Source organism: Loxodonta africana, chromosome 20 (assembly GCF_030014295.1).
Source record: "Loxodonta africana isolate mLoxAfr1 chromosome 20, mLoxAfr1.hap2, whole genome shotgun sequence".
NCBI classification, from domain to species: domain Eukaryota; kingdom Metazoa; phylum Chordata; class Mammalia; order Proboscidea; family Elephantidae; genus Loxodonta; species Loxodonta africana.
This window is the reverse complement of record NC_087361.1, coordinates 53,932,979-53,950,647: the sequence shown is the minus strand read 5'-3', so window position 1 is coordinate 53,950,647 and position 17,669 is coordinate 53,932,979. Positions and strand designations below refer to the sequence as shown.

Below are 17,669 nucleotides of genomic sequence, written 5' to 3'. Positions count from 1 at the left end.
AACAAATCCCCAGTACATTTGGTAGGTAGCGTGTGGTGACATGCTGGTGGAGAGCGAATTATAGCATCCTGTTTCCTATTGAACATTTTCTTTTCTTTCCTTTTCTGTCCTAGACACATCAACTGGATCATTCTGCTCATTACCTGCGCCTGAAATTTCTAATAGAAAACAAAATGCATCAGTACGTTCCAAAGCCCGAGGAGGACATTTATGAGCTGGTAATGTTTATGACTCTTGTCCAAGGACGTTCTGTGGGAGATTATTTTCAAATTATGTGTGTACTCATGCTAATTGTGATTGGTGAAGTGGAACAAGCTGTAAAATAGATGAGCCTTATGCAGAGCTCTGAAGTTGGCAGAGAGACCCCTCCGTCTCACAGTATTTCTGCAGGGTGGAAATGTTATCCCTGTTTATCCACGGAGCAGTGCTGTGCTATCATGGAAAATGAAGTCCAGAGCTAACTCTCAGATGGAATTTTAGGCATTATTCTTAGTTTCTCTTGCAGCTTCGACAGTCTTTTATTTTAAATTGGGGACTTAAAGATGAGCTGGCTGCTCTATGAGCTGGCAGCAGCCCCAATCGTGTGCGATTTCTACCTGCACATGGAAACTGTTGGGTGACAAGACTGCCAGCTCGTTATCCATCCCAGCCTGTTGGGATTGTATGTAGATAGGTTCTTGAGGACATTTGTGTTTGTTTTTCATTATAGGATATGGGTTCTGAAGCAGATTAGGGTTTGTATATATACTCTAAACCAAAACCAGACCCACTGTTGTTGAGTCGATTCTGACTCAGAGCGGCCCCATAGGGTTTCCAAGGCTGTAAATCTTTACTGAAGCAGACGGCCACATCTTTCTCCTGCAGAGCTGCTGGTGGTTTAGAACTGCGGACCTTTTGGTTAGCAGTCGAATGCTTTAATCTCTGCGCCACCAGGTTTCCTTTATATATGTTCTACTGCTCACTAATTATGTGGTATTGGGGAAAAATAGGTGATACTGGTGAATTACAGGATTTTGACAAAGACCAGGGGTAATGGTTGACATAGTAGATGCTCAGTAATTGGTTGTTTTAATAAAATATGATCATGAAGATGGCACAGGACCAGGCAGTGTTTTGGTCTGTTAATACCTAAGGTTGCCATTGAGTTGGAGCTGACTTGACGACCACAAACAACAACACTGTAATAAAACAGTGAAAAGTCCCTTTCTGGTCAGCTGAGTGGTGCATTTTTCAGTTTCGGGAACATTTTAGGTGCGAGGCGCCTCTGTCTTGAAGCTCATTCTGCACTTAGTCATCCCTCTGGGGCCACCAGGCTGCTGGCCGTGAATATGTGAATGGTAACAGTCTGACTTCAGAAGGGGTTTTACCACAGGAAGCAGAACTGAACATTTAGTCTCTGTTTTGGAAAGGCGAAGCATGATTTAAAATTTAGTGGGAAGTTTCATTTTTAGTCAACTTTATTGAGGTAGATATTACATGCAATAAAATTCACCAGTTTCAAGCATACAATTTGATGAGTTTTGACAAGTATATATATACGGCCTTGTTTATACCACTACGATCATAATTTACACATTTTTGTCATCTTAAAAAGCCACCTCGAGCTCCTTTAAGTGTTTTTAATTAAATATAAGAAAGGATGTGCTTTGTAACCCTTATCATGCTTTGCTGTAGAAGGAAGATCAAAATGACAGGTCCATTTTCAACTATCTCTTAAATCAGCAGGTGTTAATAAAAAAAAAAAAATTTTTTTTTGGTGTTAATAGAGAGGGTATATTCGACACAGAGAGTGGCTGATTTATTCTTCCTTTGGCATATAGGGAAAAGCCCAGTCTCTATGAGTGTGTGTTTGGGGAGGGTGGAGGGAGACAAACAAACCCTTTTCTTACATTTAACAGGAAAATACTTCACTGGAAACACTTGACTCATTATTAATCATGTATTCCGCATCTTGTGTTAATGAATCCTTCAAATCCTCAATGTTAGGGATCACGCCTAACCCGTTACCATGTACCCCATATATTACACATAGTGAGTAAGCTATAAAGGAGCCCTGGTGGCACAGTGGTTAAAGCACTCATCTGCTAACCAAAAGGTTGGTGGTTTGAACCTACCAGCTGTTCCACGGGAGCAAGGTGTAGCAGTCTGCTTCCTTAAAGATTATAGCTTTAGAAACCCTGCGGAGCAGTTCTGCTGTATGTTATAGGGTTGCTATGAATTGGAATTGAGCCAACGGCAATGGTTTGGTGTTTTTGGGTTTAGGTGCTTGATTGATACGTATCTTTTGAAATTGTATTGACTTATTATTGTTAAGATTTGGCCATCGTAGGGTCTTACCCAGCCGAGGAGACTAAGTTATGCCAAGCATAGTTTGTTGTAGCTGCAATTGCTCCATGTTATAACTATAATTTTTTAAAAGAATCTAAAGCAAAAAGATGGACTCACACACGTCAGTGGTTTGACTGGCTCAGGACCGGGCAACATTTCGTTCTATTATACATGGGTCACCACGGGTTGGAGCCGACTCGACAGCAGCTAACAACAGCGGTGTCGTTCCAAACCAGGGAGTCTTCTGAATGCACCACGTTTCTGGATGCTCTTGAGAGTTTGCGTATAGTCCCTTCGTTGTCTCTTAGTGAACAAGCATCAGACCATACATGGTTATTTTGTTTTCCTTGCTCACCTCCATCTTGTTTTTAATGGACTAGGGAAGCTCACAGATGTTCCAGGCAGTTTCCCCATAAATGACTCATTCATATTCGACTGTCCCAAAATATTCTATCCTCTGCCATTGTTTTGTCAAACGTTCTTTAGTAATAAGGTCAGTAGTTATTAGCAAAAGTATGTATTAGATTTTAAAGATTTTTGGGGGGTAATTTGTTTACTTGTGGGCATAGGAAGTTCTCTTACTTATGAATACCTAGGGATAGTTAGTCATCTACTTCTCTGCTTTGCCAGTTTTAATGTAAGCGATCCCTCCTTGGCTATGTTTTCCTGATGAGTTGGTTATTGGGCCCAGTCCATGGAATGATAATGAATATGGTTGTAATCCATGGAGACACTGCCTTTTCAAAAGCCCATACTTAATGTGTTTTTCTTAAAGTGACAGGTGGAAATAAAGAGTTTGCAGAAACAGCAATGAATTTGTTTATTCATTCAGCAGATATTTATTTAGCATTTATTAAGTGCCTGGCACCATTCTGGAAACCCTGGTGGCGTAGTGGTTAAGTGCTACGGCTGCTAACCAAGAGGTCAGCAGTTCGATTCCACCAGGCGCTTCTTGGAAACTCTGTGGGGCAATTCTGCTCTGTCCTATAAGGTCCCTATGAGTTGGAATTGACTCGACGGCAGCAGGTTTGTTTTTGGGTTTTTGGCACCTTTCTAAAAATCTCTGTTCCTGTGGAACCTATGTTAAAGTTTATGGAGACAGATGTGAAAACGTGTAAATGTGTAACGTGTCAGGGATGGTAAGAGCTATAAAGAAAAAGGGCAGGTGAATAGAGAGCAATGGGGCCTTCAGCAGTGCTGCTGCTGCTCTTTCAGATGTGATGTTCCAACAGAGAGCTGAATGCAGTGAGGAGTGAGTCATAGAGGGATTTTGGAGAAAAGCGTTGTAGATTATATCAGTCAGGGTTCTGAAGAAGAAGAGTTTATACCCCCCACCCCACCCAAAAAAACCCAACCCATTGCAATCAAGTCAATTCCAACTCCTAGTGACCCTGTAGAACAGAGTAGAACTGCCCTATAGGGTTTCCAAGGCTGTAATCTTTATGGAGGCAGAGCACCACATCTTTCTCCTGTGGAGCAGCTGGTGGGTTCAAACTGCCAACTTTACTGTTAGCAGCCAAGCCATTTAAGCAGTGTGCCACCAAGGCTCCTCCAAAGAACCTGTATGATTAGAGGAAGGCTCATCAACAACCTTTGATATGCAGATGACACAACCTTGCTTGCTGAAAGTGAAGAGGATTTGAAGCACTTATTGATGAAGATCAAAGACTACAGTCTTCAGTATGGAGTACACCTCAACATAAAACAAAAATCCTCACAACTAGACCAATAAGCAGCATCATTATAAACAAAGAAAATATTGAAGTTGTCAAGGATTTCATTTTACTTGGATCTACAAGCAACATGCATGGAGGCAGCAGTCAAGAAATCAAACATCACATTGCATTGGGCAAAAAACAAAAAAACAACCCAACCCTCTATAAGACAGAATAGAACTATCCCACTGGGTTTCCAAAGAATGGCTGATGGATCCAAACTGCTGATCTTTTAGTTAGCAGCCAAATGCTTAAGCCACTATGCTGCCATTGGGCAAATTTGCTGTAAAAGACCTCTTTAAAGTGTTTGAAAGCAAAGATACAACTTTGAGGGCTAAGGTGTGCCTGACTCAAGCCATGGTATTTTCAGTTGCCTCATATGCATGTGAAAACTGGACAATGAATAAGGAAAACCAAAGGAGAATTGATACCTTTGGATTATGGTGTTGGTGAAGAATATTGAATATATTGTGGACTACCAGAAGAATGAACAAGTCTGTCTTAGAAGAAGTGCAGCCAGAGTGCTCCTTGGAAGCGAGGATGGCGAGATTTCATCTCATGTACTTTGGACATGTTGTCAGGAGGAACCAGTTCCTGGAGAAGGACATCATGCTTGGTAAGGTAGTGAAAAAGAGGAAGACGCTCAATGAGATAAATTGACACAGTGGCTGCAACAGTAGGCTCAAACATAACAACAATTGTGAGGATAACACAGGACCGGGCAGTGTTTCTGTTGTGCATGGGGTTGTTACGAGTCAGAACCGACTGGACTACACCTAACAACAACAATTTATATATGGAGCCCTGGTGATGCAGTGGTTAAAACGCTCGACTGCTTTAAACTCACCAGCTAGTCCATGGGAGATGGATGTGACAGCCTGCTTCCATAAAGATTACAGCCATGGAAACCCTTTGGGCAGTTCTACTCTGTCATATAGGGTCACTATTAGTCAGAATCGACTTGATGGCAGTGGCATATATATGTGTATACACATACATACATTCACACATACAATATGTGTGTGTGTATATATGTAGAGAGAGATTTTAAGGATATATGTTTGTTTCTACATACATACGTGTGTGTAGGTCGGTAGGTAGTTATAGGGATATATGAAGAGATTTATTTCAGGTAATTGGCTGATGCGATCGTGGGGGCCGATCAGTCCAAAATCCATAGTTCAGACTAGCAGCATGGAAGTTGAGGCAGGAGTTAGTGCTGCAGTCTTCATGCAGAATTTCTTCTTAAAGGAACCTCAGATTTTGCTCTTAAGGCCTTAACTGATTAGATGAAGCCTCACACAAGTGATTTAGGGTAGTCTGCCTTACGGAATGTCAGTTATAGATGTTACAAAATACCTTCACAGCAGCACCTGTGTTAGTGTTTGGTTAAATAACTGGGTACCTCATTGTTGTTGGGTGCTCTGGTGGAGCAGTGGTGAAGGCATTCAGCTGCTAACCAAAAGGTCGGCAGTTTGAATCCATCAGACACTCCTAGGGATGCGGCAGTTGGCTTCTGTAAAGATTACAGCCTTGGAAACCCTGTGTGGCAGCTCTCCTCTGCCCTATAGTGCTGCTGTGAGTAGGAAGTGACTCAACAGTAGTGGATTTATGTTGTTAGTTGCCATTGAGTCACACCCTATTCATGGTGACCTGATGTGCAATAGAATGAAACATTGCCCAGTCTTACACCATCGTCAAGATCATTGTTATGCCTGAGTTCGTTTTTGCAGCCAATGTGTATTTTGAGTGCATTCTAACCTAGGGAACTCATGTTCCAGTACTATATTGAACAATATTCTGCATGATCCATAGAATTTCCATTGGCTAATTTTTGGAAATAGATTACCAAGTCTTTCATCCTAGGCTGTCTTAGTCTGGAAGCTCCACTAAAACCTGTCCACCATGGGTGATTCTGTTGGTATTTGAAATACCTGTGGCGTATCCTCCAGCATCATAGCAACATGCACACACAGTACGACAACCTGACAGATGGGTGGTCGGACTATAAGCCAGCCATGTTGACACATAAAAGTAACCATCACATAGGCCGAAGGTACAATGCTGTATGAGGCCTGGTGCAGGGTGGGCATGGGGGTGTGAGTGGCTTACTTGGGGTGACGGGAAGATCAACTTCAGGACGGTCAGCAAGGGGGAGGGTATGGAAGATGAGGGGATGAGGCCGCTGGGCTGGTAGGGTCTTGGAGGTCCTGCTAACATGTTTAAGTTAGAGGGAAAACTTTGAGAGAGGAAGGACATTATGTGACTTTTGCCTAAGGCTCACTCCAGCTGCTCTGTGGGCAGTGGACCACAGGGCATAGAAGAAGAAACAGGGAGCAGGTTTGAGGCTAGTGAGGCAAGAGCTGTCGGTGGCTTGGAAGAGGCCAGTCCAAAGCAACGAGATAAGAAATGGTTGTGATCACTCAGGGTAAGTAGGTTCTAGTCTGATGGTCTAACCTGGTATCTGGAGAAGGAGAAAACATTGTCATTGATTTAATGAAATAGAATGTATGTGAGAATTCATTCTCAAAGATACTTATAGATATATATTTAAAAAAAAAAAAAAAAAAGCCAAACTCACTGCTGTCAAGCTGATTATGACTCACAGCAACCCCATAGGGTTTCTAAGGCTGTAATCTTTATGAAAGCAGACTGTCGCATCTTTCTCCCAAGGAACCGCTGGTGGTTTTGAACTGCTGACCTTTTGGTTAGCAGTTGATTGCTTTGACCACTATGCTTAAAAGTGCTAAATTTCAAAATTTCTAGTTTTAGATATTGTGGTTGCATTAAAAATATGTCTTAACGGAACAACCAGAATGCAATTAAAAAGAATGTTGACACACTGTGAAAAATGTAACTAATTGTGGCGTTGGCAAAGAATATTGAGTATACCATGGACTGCCAAAAGAACGAACAAATCTGTCTTGGAAGTAGTACGGCCAGAATGCTCCTTAGAAGCAAGGATAGCAAGACTGCGTCTTACATACTTTGTACGTGTTGTCAGGAGGGATCGGTCCCTGGAGAAGGATATCATGCTTGGCAAAGTACAGGATCAGCGGAAAAGAGGAAGACCCTCAACAAGGTGGATTGACACAGTGACTGCAACAATGAGCTGAAGCATAATGATTGTAAGGATGGCGCAGGACAGGGCAGTGTTTCGTTCTTTTGCGCGTAGAGTCGCTATGAGTCGGAACCAACTCAACTGCACCTAACAACAATATCACTGAACAGTTTGTATAGAAACTGTCAAATTGGAACCCAATTTGCTATGTAAGGTTTTACCAAAAACACGTAAAATAATTACTTAAAAGTTATGTCTTCAGGCACAGACCTTTTTTGAAAATATACAGATTTTATTAGTGCTGTTTACTAAACTTGGCATTGGTCTAACCAGCCCAAGAAAGGACTTTGTGGGTAAGGGACCTGTCCAGATGACAAGTTATGGTCTGAGACTGGTAAGAGACATGAAGGTTGTCCCACAAATTACGAAGAAAAGTAGGAAGTAGCATTGTTGTTGTTAAAGTGCTGTTGAGTGGGTTCTGACTTCCAGCGATGCCCTAGAAGTAGGATTAGCAAAGACTGTTGAGAAAGCCATATACCCACTGGATCTTTGGAAAACTGGGTGGAACTGTGGGGACTTCATTAGAATGAACAGTGATATACTGCCACCTGGGGGAAGTGGTTGATTTTCAGGGAAATTTGTGGGAAAAAAAAAAAAACTAAGGTTCCAGGTAAGTTGAAGTGAGCAACACATTTGACAAAAATTTTTTGAGCAGTCTGTGCCATGAAGAAGTATATCAGAAACTTTATTGTATTTGGTACTTAAAATTTTGATGGCCATATTTTCTGAATAAGTCAGTATAACCGGTATCTTCTAATTTGGGAATTTATTTGTGTGAAAATTTTCTGAAGCATAAAAATAAAACATCATTCAGTTACGCCACAGTGTGTTTGGAAGGGGCTTTAGAGCAGGGTGTTCCGGAGGGCCTTGGCTGTCTAACATTCCTAAGCACACCCCTCCCCCCTTTGGCATTCCTGCAGCAGCCTGGTTTCCAGGCTTCTCCATCCTAAGCAATTTTACTCACCTTTCCCACCCCTCAAGTGCCTGAAGAAAATTAAGTTAGCCTTTGATACATTTATTAGTTTTGGGATTTTTTTTATTGTAAATTTTGGAAATGGCCTTTGGCTTACTTACCTAAGAAGGTTGGTTCCCTTTATTTTGGTATCCCTGAGTGCCACCAGCGGTCCCAGGGTGGCGCACACAGTTTTCGCTCAACTAAAGGTTGACGGTTCAAACCCACCCAGTTGGCACCGTGGAAGAAATGCCTGGCGATCTGCTTCTCTAAAAGACTACACCAAGAAAATCCTGTGGAGCTCAGTCTCACAAGGTAACACCCGGGGTCATCATGAGTCAGAATCTACTCTACAGCAACAGGTGTGAGTCCCTCCCCACCCCAGGTGGTCTGGGAGGCATTGCAATGTCCTCAAAGGAGCTGTGGCTTTGGAGCCAGCAGTGAGGCCTGGAGTCCCTTTCCAGCTCTGCCCATAATGGCCTTGTGACCTTAAAACGTGTTGCGGTCAAATCGATTCCGACTAACTCATAGCGACCCTTTAGGACAGAGCAGCACAGCGCTGTAAGGTTTCCAAGGGGCTGCTGGTAGATTCAAAGTGCTGACCTTGTTCTCTTTATGTGTAAAATGGAGATCACAGTGGCCTCTTACGGTCAGTGTGAGGGATAAGGACGAATGGTAAAAACTTCCTAAATTATTGTCTTGACAATGATAGGTCCAGATATGTGAAAATTCAATTCAATTACAAAATTTTGAACTATAAATTTCTTATATGTGAAGTACACATTGATCTATTATCTTGGTGTTCCTAGGCTTCTTGGGTTTCTAGAAGGTTGATTAATTGGTGTATTTATGTTTTCTAGCTAAGTTGGTACAATCCAGTGGCTAAGAGAGAATATTCTCAATCTAAATAAGCTATTGGTCTGCTTCAATGCTATAATTTGTTTCTATCTATTTGTACCACCTGGAGCCCTGGTGGCGCAGTGGCTAAGTTCAAATCCACCAGCCACCCCTTGGAAACTCTATGGGGCAGTTCCGATCTGTCTTATAGGGTTGCTCTGAGTTGGAATCAGCTTCATGGCAGTGGGTTTGGTTTTCGGTTTTTTATTGGTACTACAATGAACTTTTTGGTATGTGAACAGAAAAGAATGAAGCCCAGAGATTTTTATTTCCATGAATCCTATGTCAAAATCTTTATAACCTCTTCTTGATTTTAGTAATTTATTTTTTGCTCGCTGGCTGAGATTTTCCTTTACTTTGGGGTTATTTTTCAGGTCTCGGATGAAGATAAGGTGGGAAAAGACACACAAAGAGTGATGTTGGGGCTATTTATAAACTAGAACTATAGCTAATTTTGCAGTGTGAGCTGCATGTTTCTATTTTTGACTCTTCATGGGTTCAGCTCAATAAAAAGGCTGGGATGTGATGAAAATTCGCATTCAAGTATCAGTTGTGAACAAATCGCTTTACAAAACGATGACCATAATGATTACACTATTTATAATGAAATCCTAATTAGACTCCTCTTTGTAATTTTCAGCTATACAAAGAAATTGAAATTTGTCCAAAAGTCACACAGAACATCCAGATTGAGAAGTCAGATACAGTGGCTGATAATTATGGTACGTTTATTTTTCTTCCCTCTTTGGTGTTTGTGTTTCAAGTCAAAGCAATTCCTGTGTAAACATGCACTTATTTACAATTCGGTAAAATGCCTCTGGGGCCTATTTAAACAGATAGCTTGGCTGCCTTCTGTGCCCTGCAGAGTAGCCAGATTAGTAAAAAAGAGGTGTTAGCCCTGTGTACAATGAGGGTTTGGCCTTGAATTTCGTAACTTTAGCTATTGGTGTTTTACTGTCATAGAAAGCAAATAGATATATTAGGAGCAAATCATTTTGAATTATCTTATACGTTAGTGAACATACGCATTGTTCCCGCCAACTCAAAGTAATGTTGAAGGAAATTATTTTGGTGTTGCACCTGGGGTGCCCACGACCACTCCCAGATTTGCTGAGTCATAAGGAGGACTCCTCCCCGCAAAAAAACCCAAAACCCTAACCAGTTGCTGTCGAGTGGATCCCAGCTCTGTCTGAGGATTTGCGGGACTCGGAGAAACAGTCGTCCTCACGGCTGTAATATCCCCGTGGAAGGGTACAGACCAAAGTCAGCAAAGGGAAAGGGTGCATGGCGATGTCCAGAGGAAACCAGGCGCACGCCTCCACAAATCCGCTCCCAGTGGAGTCAGATAGGACATGCTTAATTCCTGTTGTGACAACACTTGTGAAATGCTGTCTACCAGGGAAGCTTGTGGAAGACTCGGTGCCCAGGGTTTTTACTGGAAGTTGGTCACCTAGGCAGCCCCTGCCTCTCATGTACCAAAATTCCAAACTCCCAGAGGAGAGTAAGTGTTCCCATAAATCACAGTGTTTGTACAAACAGTTTAGGTGAAGTAAACCACCCTTATCAGTTAGGGTGATGGGAACCCTCCCAAAATCTAAGTTCCCAGAAAATAGCCAAAAGCCAACCTTGTATGCAGGACTTTTAAAGGATAGCAGTCAGGCCTGCAATACTAAGTCTTTTCAACACGGGTGTCTATATTCTGGCACAGATAAATCTATACTCCTTTTCATAGGTTGAAAACTAGTCTCCTTAGCATTACACTGAACAACTTAACACAAATAGAATTGGTGCTTCAGTAAAATGAAGTAGGGAAATCCATATTACGCTGTATTAGTCAGGAGAGGTGAGGTTAAGCTGAGGTAACAAAGAGCCTCAAAGCTCAAAGGCTCAAAACAAATTTATTTCTGATACTTGCAGTGTGTCCATTGTGGATGTTATGGATTGAATTGTGTCCTCCAAAAATATGTGTTGGAATGCTAACCTGTATACCTGTGGATGGAAACCCTGGTGGCATAGTGGTTAAGAGCTATGGCTGCTAACCAAAAGGTTGGCAGTTTGAATTCACCAGGTGCTCCTTGGAAACCCTATGTGACAGTTCTACTCAGTCCTATAGGGTTGCTATGAGTCAGAATTGACTTGTCGGCACCGGGTTTTTCTTTTTTTTTAATGCCTGTGGATGCAATCCCATTTGGGAATAGGGGTTTCTTTGTTATGTTAATGAGGCCGTATCAGTGTAGGGTGTGCCTTTAACCTTTTTTGAGGTACAGAAAGCATGTTAGGCACAGAGACAAGCAAAGATCTATGTCTCAAGTACAGATCACCAAGGCATGGAGAAATGCCCGAGCTAGAGAGGCTGACACAAAGATTTCCCTTGAGCCAACACAGAGAGAGCCTTCCCTTAGAGCCAGTGTCATGAGTTCGGACTTCCAGCCTCCTGAACTGTGAGAAAATAAGTTTGTCTGTTAAATCACCTACTTGTGGTTGCTGTTACAGGGATACTAAGACACCAAAGACCCTGGGTTTCCTGGAGAGCTTTCTCTGTGTTGTTCTCACTCCAGGACCCAGCTGTGCTGCCTGGGTCCTTGTCTGTCACTTTGCAGAGAAGGGAGGCTGTGGCCAGTCAGCTGCTAGGTCACTCGCAGTTCACTGGGCAAAGCAAGTCACACGGCCACACCTACCCCCAGGGGCAGAGAAGTACAGCCCTACTGTGTGCCAGAAGCGTCTGGGGAAAAGACATAAAGGACACTGCGTGTGCTCCCTTAGATTTCTCTGGATGAGATGACTCAGCTCTTCAGCCTCTGAAGTTCTCGAAAAGCTTTACAGAGCAGTGGGACTTCATATTCCTTCTGCACCCCCTCCTACAGGCAACAGTCTTCATCTCGTAATGCCCACTAGGCTGTTAGAGTCTAATGAAGAGAACCTAATTTTGAACCCCTACCTACTTACATTGCACCTTCATGCTGCTTACTTCTTGACCTTGAAACTGAAGACATCATAAAGCCAGACGATATTTTTGATGGCAAGGGATAAATGTTTATGAAAGGCTTATTCCACAGCAGAAGCGTGACCTCAGTAATTAAGCCCTGCTTTTTTTTGGTAGCAGTGGTATAAATAAGAGCCTGTATCTTCCAGAGTAAAAAGCTCCAGGACCATTCCTGTTTTCTTTTTATTACTTAATATCTGTTGAATAAGGGTAAATTCTAGCTAGTAACAGGAGTCCCTGGGTGGTGCAAATGGCTAATGCACTCTCATGCTGGCTGGAGGTTCAAGTCCATCCAGATGTTCCTCAGAAGAAAGGCCTGGTGATCTCCTTTAAAAAAATTAGCCATTGAAAATCCTGTGGAGCAGAGTTCTACTCATACACATGGGGGTCATCGGGAGTCAGAGACAACTGCACAGCAAGTGGTTACCTGGTTCCGGTAGACGGTAGCTGGAGCAGGCTGAATTTTAGAGCTCTTGGGATCCAGTTCTAAGGCTGAGTGGGTTTTGGACTCAGAAATAGCAACTGAGTGTATAATCGCTGTATTCTTCAGTGGAGTGATTGGACTGCTCACAGAAACCATTTACATTTGCACACTGAGGGTGTTAAACGGAGGACAGAGCCTCAGCCTAGAGACTGCAGGCAGTCCGGGTTACGAACGTCTGACTACGGACAACTCGTACTTAAGAATGGACTGCCATAATGCCCACTGTATAAAAAGTTTGAGTTAAATACATATAGTGGTTCACAATAACAAATGCACATCCCACTTTGTGAAGCTCATGAAAACGTTGCACGGTTTGGGAGTGTTTCTTAAGTGTTCTGTATGCACAGAAAGGTAAAATACATACCATATACTAAGACAAACATTAGACTAACTGACACTAAATAAGAACTGCGTGTGCCTGGTACAATTTACCTACAAATTCAACTTAAACGCAGACTCAAGAAGGGATCTTGTTCGTAACTGGAGGACTGCCTATGTTGTAAACAGTTCTCACACTTTCTGAGGTGAAGGAGGTGTTGTTTTGTTTTTAATTTCCAACCTGTTATGGATCACCTGTGCTGTTGGATATCCTGACAACGTCACATTGCCGTAAAAGGTCCTTGGTGCGTGATCTCCATTTCTGTCCTCACTGTCAGGTACTCAGTTTGTACAGTCCTGGACTCCCATGTGGAAAACCCCGCTGTGCACCACTAGTAAACCAAGTCAAACCCCTTCTTCCCAGTGCCCAGGTTCATGTTGGCATTAGGTGGTCCGACAGCATATTCACTGAGGGGACTGAGTAGTCCCCCAGTCCTGGGAGACCTGGCTGCCTCTGACCTCAAAAGCTACCGAGGGTTCTAAATTCAGTCTATTTATAGCTAATATTAAGAAGCCCTGGTGACACAACGATTAAGCACTTTTCTGCTAACTGAAAGACTGATGGTTAGAACCCACCTACCGAGTGGCTCAGTGGGAGAAAGACCTGGCGATTCTGTTCCGGTAAAGATTACAGCCTAGAAAACCCTATGGGGCAATTCTACTCTGCCACACGGGGTCGCTCTCAGTGGAAATCGACTCCATGACATCTGACAACAACATCTATAACGCTAGCGCTTTTCTAAGCGTGCTTCCTGGTATATATTGAGTTCAGTCCACGTCCAGGTTATTAGCATACCACACACACACGCACACAAACACACGCAAAAACCCACAGGGCCCTGCAGACCCAAGTGCTGTTTTTTGTTTTGAAACATTTCAGGGAGGAAAATATGACTTAAGTTTCCAACTGAACACATTTAAAGATTTAACACGTGCCTAATTTCTCTCTGTTGTTTTCTAGCCCGGCCCCTCTTCCTACGCTGGCTCGGTAATTCTTAGTCCTTACTGTCAGAATTAACTCAGATATTCCCCAGTTCAGCCCAGAGATGAGACTGCAGCTCTGGCTGACACCCTGATTGCAGCCTGTGAGAGACTCTGAGCCTGGGGACCCGTCTAGGCTGTGGCTAGACTTCTGACCTGTAGGAACTGTGACATAGTACACATCGGTGTGGTTGTAAGCCACTGAGCTTATGGGCATTTGTTATACAGCAGGGGATAGCTAACTGTCCGTCATCCCTGTGTGTCATTGAAATGTCTTCTTTTTGATACATGCAGCATTCAACCCTTCGGAATCTGAAACAATTCAGATAGACCTGTGGTCCGCTAAGGATGATCCCCTAGGCGGCCTTGGAGTGGAGGGGTGCATTATCGCAGCTACTTTATTTTAGTGAGAACCCCTCTTTCTCTGGGGACTTCTTACACGATGGTGTTTTTGGTCACAGTTATCTGCACTTGTCCCATGTTCTGAATCTTCACTGTTTTCTGGACACTCTTATCTGTTGTCGTCATGATTTCTTTTTGACCGTTAATGTCAGTATGGAGGATATTCTGCTGGTTTATCATAGCAGTTTGGTCATGGTTTCTTCGGTGAGTTTTCATCACTTCCTTCATCGTCATGATCATTTTTCCTGTGGGCACTCACAGTACTTTCACCTCTGTATCTAAAGCCTGGTTGAGTGGATACATTGGGTTTATGTCGGATGACTTCCCTCTGCCCCCGTTGGCAGTAATTTTGGACTACATTCGATTTGTTTGCTGGGAGTTGGAATGTTGCGTTTCCTACTTCAAAGAAAAAAACCATTCTGACTTTGCAGATGACCTGTGAAAATCATTATGTTCTTCATTTATCTTAAAAAAAAGAAAAAAAAATCCAGCTCCAGGATGTTTTCTTTGTATTTGTTAATGTAGGGTATGTTTGTAGTTCTTTTTTACCCCCAGTGTGCAGATTACTGTCAGCTTGAATTGGAAGCTGCCCCTTGGGGACTCTCAGCCCCCACAATAGTGCACAGCAGATTGGGGGGAGAACAGTCTTTTTTGCGCACAGAAAGGAACCAGTGTCTCCGTGACCCTAGATGGCTGTTGTCCAGTGGGAATCCTAGTGCAAACCTAATGTGTCATTGAGTGGTCTTCAGAGAGGAGCCTCTTGCCATCATTCTTTCTTCAGTCCTCTCTCCTACTGGGGAGATGAGAAGTCACATCTGTTTATTGCACTCATACTTTGCACCCAGATGCCCAGTGCAGATTGTGTAATCAGTTACAGTCATTAGACTGAGTGGCTTCCTCCTTCCTTCGTTTATTTCTTTTTTATTTTTATTTAAAACAAACCAAAACTAGCAGTAACTTCCCACTGCCCCCACCCATCCCCTCTAACCACTGACCAACTCGTCATCCTGCATTTCCTGGCCTAGATGTTTTACGTAAGTGAAGTCATACAGTGTTTGTCATTTTGAGTCTGCCCTGTTTCACTGAGCAGCACGTTTCCAAGGTTCATCCATGTCGTCACATGTATCAGCACTTCATTTCTCGTTATGGCTGAATGAGATTCCATTGTATGTCTATACCACGTTTTGTTTATTCATTTGTCTGTTGATGGACATTTGGGTTGTTTCCACCTTTTGGCTCTTATAAAGAATGCTGCAGTGAACACGGGTATACAAGTATCTGTTTGAGTCCCTACTTTTCAGTTTTTGGGGATATACCTATGAGTGGAATTTCTGGGTCCTATGGTAATTCTGTTTAATTTTTTGAGGAACTGCCAAGCTGTTTTCCACAGCGGCTGCACTCTTTACATCCCCACCAGGAGTGGAGGAGGGTTCCAGTCCTTCCACATCTTCGCCAGCGCTTTGTGTTTTCATTCGCTTTTGATTATTAAGAACGAGCACACAAAAAAGGAAGAGGCAAATGAACCCCGTCTTAGTTTGTAGAGCTGCTGTAACAGAAATAGCACAAGTGGATGGCTTCAACAAAAGAAGTTTTTCTCTTGTGGTCTAGGAGGCTAGAGGTCCGAATTCAGGGTGCCAGCTCCAGGGGAAGGCTTTGTCTCTCCAAGTTGGCTCTTGGGGAAGGTCCTTGTCATCAGTCTTCCCCTGCACTGGGAGCTTCTCAGCGCAGGGGCCTCAGGTCCAAAGGACGCGCTCAGTTCCCCATGTCACTTTCTTGGTGGCATAAGGTCCCTCTCCTCTCTGCTGGCTTCTCTTTTTTATATCTCAAAAGAGATTGACTCAAGATATAACCTAATCCTGCAGACTGAGTCCTGCCTTATTAACATACCTATCTCTAATCCTGCCTTATTAACATCATAGAGCCTAGGATTTATAATACAGGATAGTCACATCAGATCACAAAATGGTGGACAACTGCACAATACTGGGAATTTATAGCCTAGCCAAGTTGACACACATTTTTAGGGGACACAATTCAATCCATGACAGAGCCATTTCCATTGACTTTGGCTTATGATGACTTGTGGCTGGCTGTCCACACATTGTGTCTCCTTCACCTTTTAGTCAAGCCCAGAATGTTGTGGAATGGTAGTATTTCAGAAAGGAAACCCTTCTATTTTGATAACTCCTGGCCATTCTTTCTCACTGACATAGCCTTTGCCTCTGTGTCTTACTGTTTTGTAACAGATAAAAGAAAAAAAAAAAATTCTCTGCTGAAACGCTGGTAAATCCACCTGTTAGGGGCTAATGTCACTTAAATGATTCTTACTTAAAAATATTTTTATTTGAGCAGAGTTTCTTGAAACTTAATCTGCAAAGTTAGAAGCATTGTTGAAAGAATGTTCATGCTAAATGGAATTCAGAACAAGAGAGTAAAATGAAGGCTCTGGAAAGTCCACAGGGTGGCCTGTGTTTCTCCCCGTCGCAGGGAGTGAGGGCAGCGTAGTGGGTGATGGCAGTTGGCAGTTTTACCAACGTGAGCTTATCCATTTCCTGGTCCTGTGAACTAAGCAACAACAGCAGTGAAAACATGTACTCATTGTGACATGGCCTGAAAAGTCTCAGTGACTCCCTGGGACCCAACCAGTCCTGTGATGAAATGTTTTGTTTTGTTGTGGTTTGCTGCTTTATTTTTTTTAAATCATACTGTTTCTTCTGCCCTCAGCAGTAAGACAGGTGTCTGTATTACGGGATTCTTTTCTCCCAGAGCTGAAATTCTGTCAGCTCTTTACAATTGCATTTATTCCCGTTGCCCTTCTAGGAGTGTCTGCCGAGGTGCTTTTGTCCAGCAGGAAAGTAGGTAATGGTGGGGACATTCTGCTGATTGACTAGGGAAGACTTTGACACGAGACTGTCTAGAAACAGAGGTGAACAGGGCTTGTAGCCATGGGAATGGAAACACCTTTGTTCCCTAAGCCACTTAGTACCTCTGGGTCTTGTTCTGCCTCCTTGCTGAAAAGTGAGGTTTGAACTCTGGGAGCCCAGGCAAGTATAGGATAGTCTTATAAGCAGATATTAGTAGAGCTGTGAAATCAGTCAGTTTCAATAAAATGGGATTTGTAATATGAAAAGCTACTGACCCCTGGGTGCAGATTGTTCTTAAAAAATCAAAGCAGCGTCCATCTAGCAACACACACACCAAGCAGTTGTAATATATTGTAGGACAGAAGTTGGCTGAAAAAAGTCTAGGGGACCCATCTTCCTGCCCTGTGCGGTGGAGGAGGTTATAGAAAGAGCAAAACTATGGCATTTACCAGGAAGTTGGACAAAACAAAATAATTTCTTTCCATTTGAATTAATAGGTATAAAAAATAATCCAGGTAGATGTACCCAACAAGGTTTGTTTTTACAAGTAGTGACTTCTTTAAG

At 42.8% G+C, this 17,669-nt stretch overlaps 1 protein-coding gene across 20 annotated transcripts in view; it reads left to right on the top strand.

Moving 5' to 3' along the window:
• TIAM1 (TIAM Rac1 associated GEF 1) overlaps nucleotides 1-17,669 on the top strand; it is a 424,375-nt gene that overhangs the window by 333,471 nt on the left and 73,235 nt on the right. For all 20 annotated transcript variants that reach the window (XR_010318722.1, XM_064273167.1, XM_064273165.1 and 17 more), the window contains 2 exons: nucleotides 114-218; nucleotides 9,654-9,735. Coding sequence is in view for 19 of the 20 variants with exons in the window: in XM_064273167.1 (XP_064129237.1) it covers nucleotides 114-218; nucleotides 9,654-9,735 (187 nt within the window). In the remaining variant the exon portion in view is untranslated. The remainder of the gene's footprint in view (nucleotides 1-113; nucleotides 219-9,653; nucleotides 9,736-17,669) is intronic.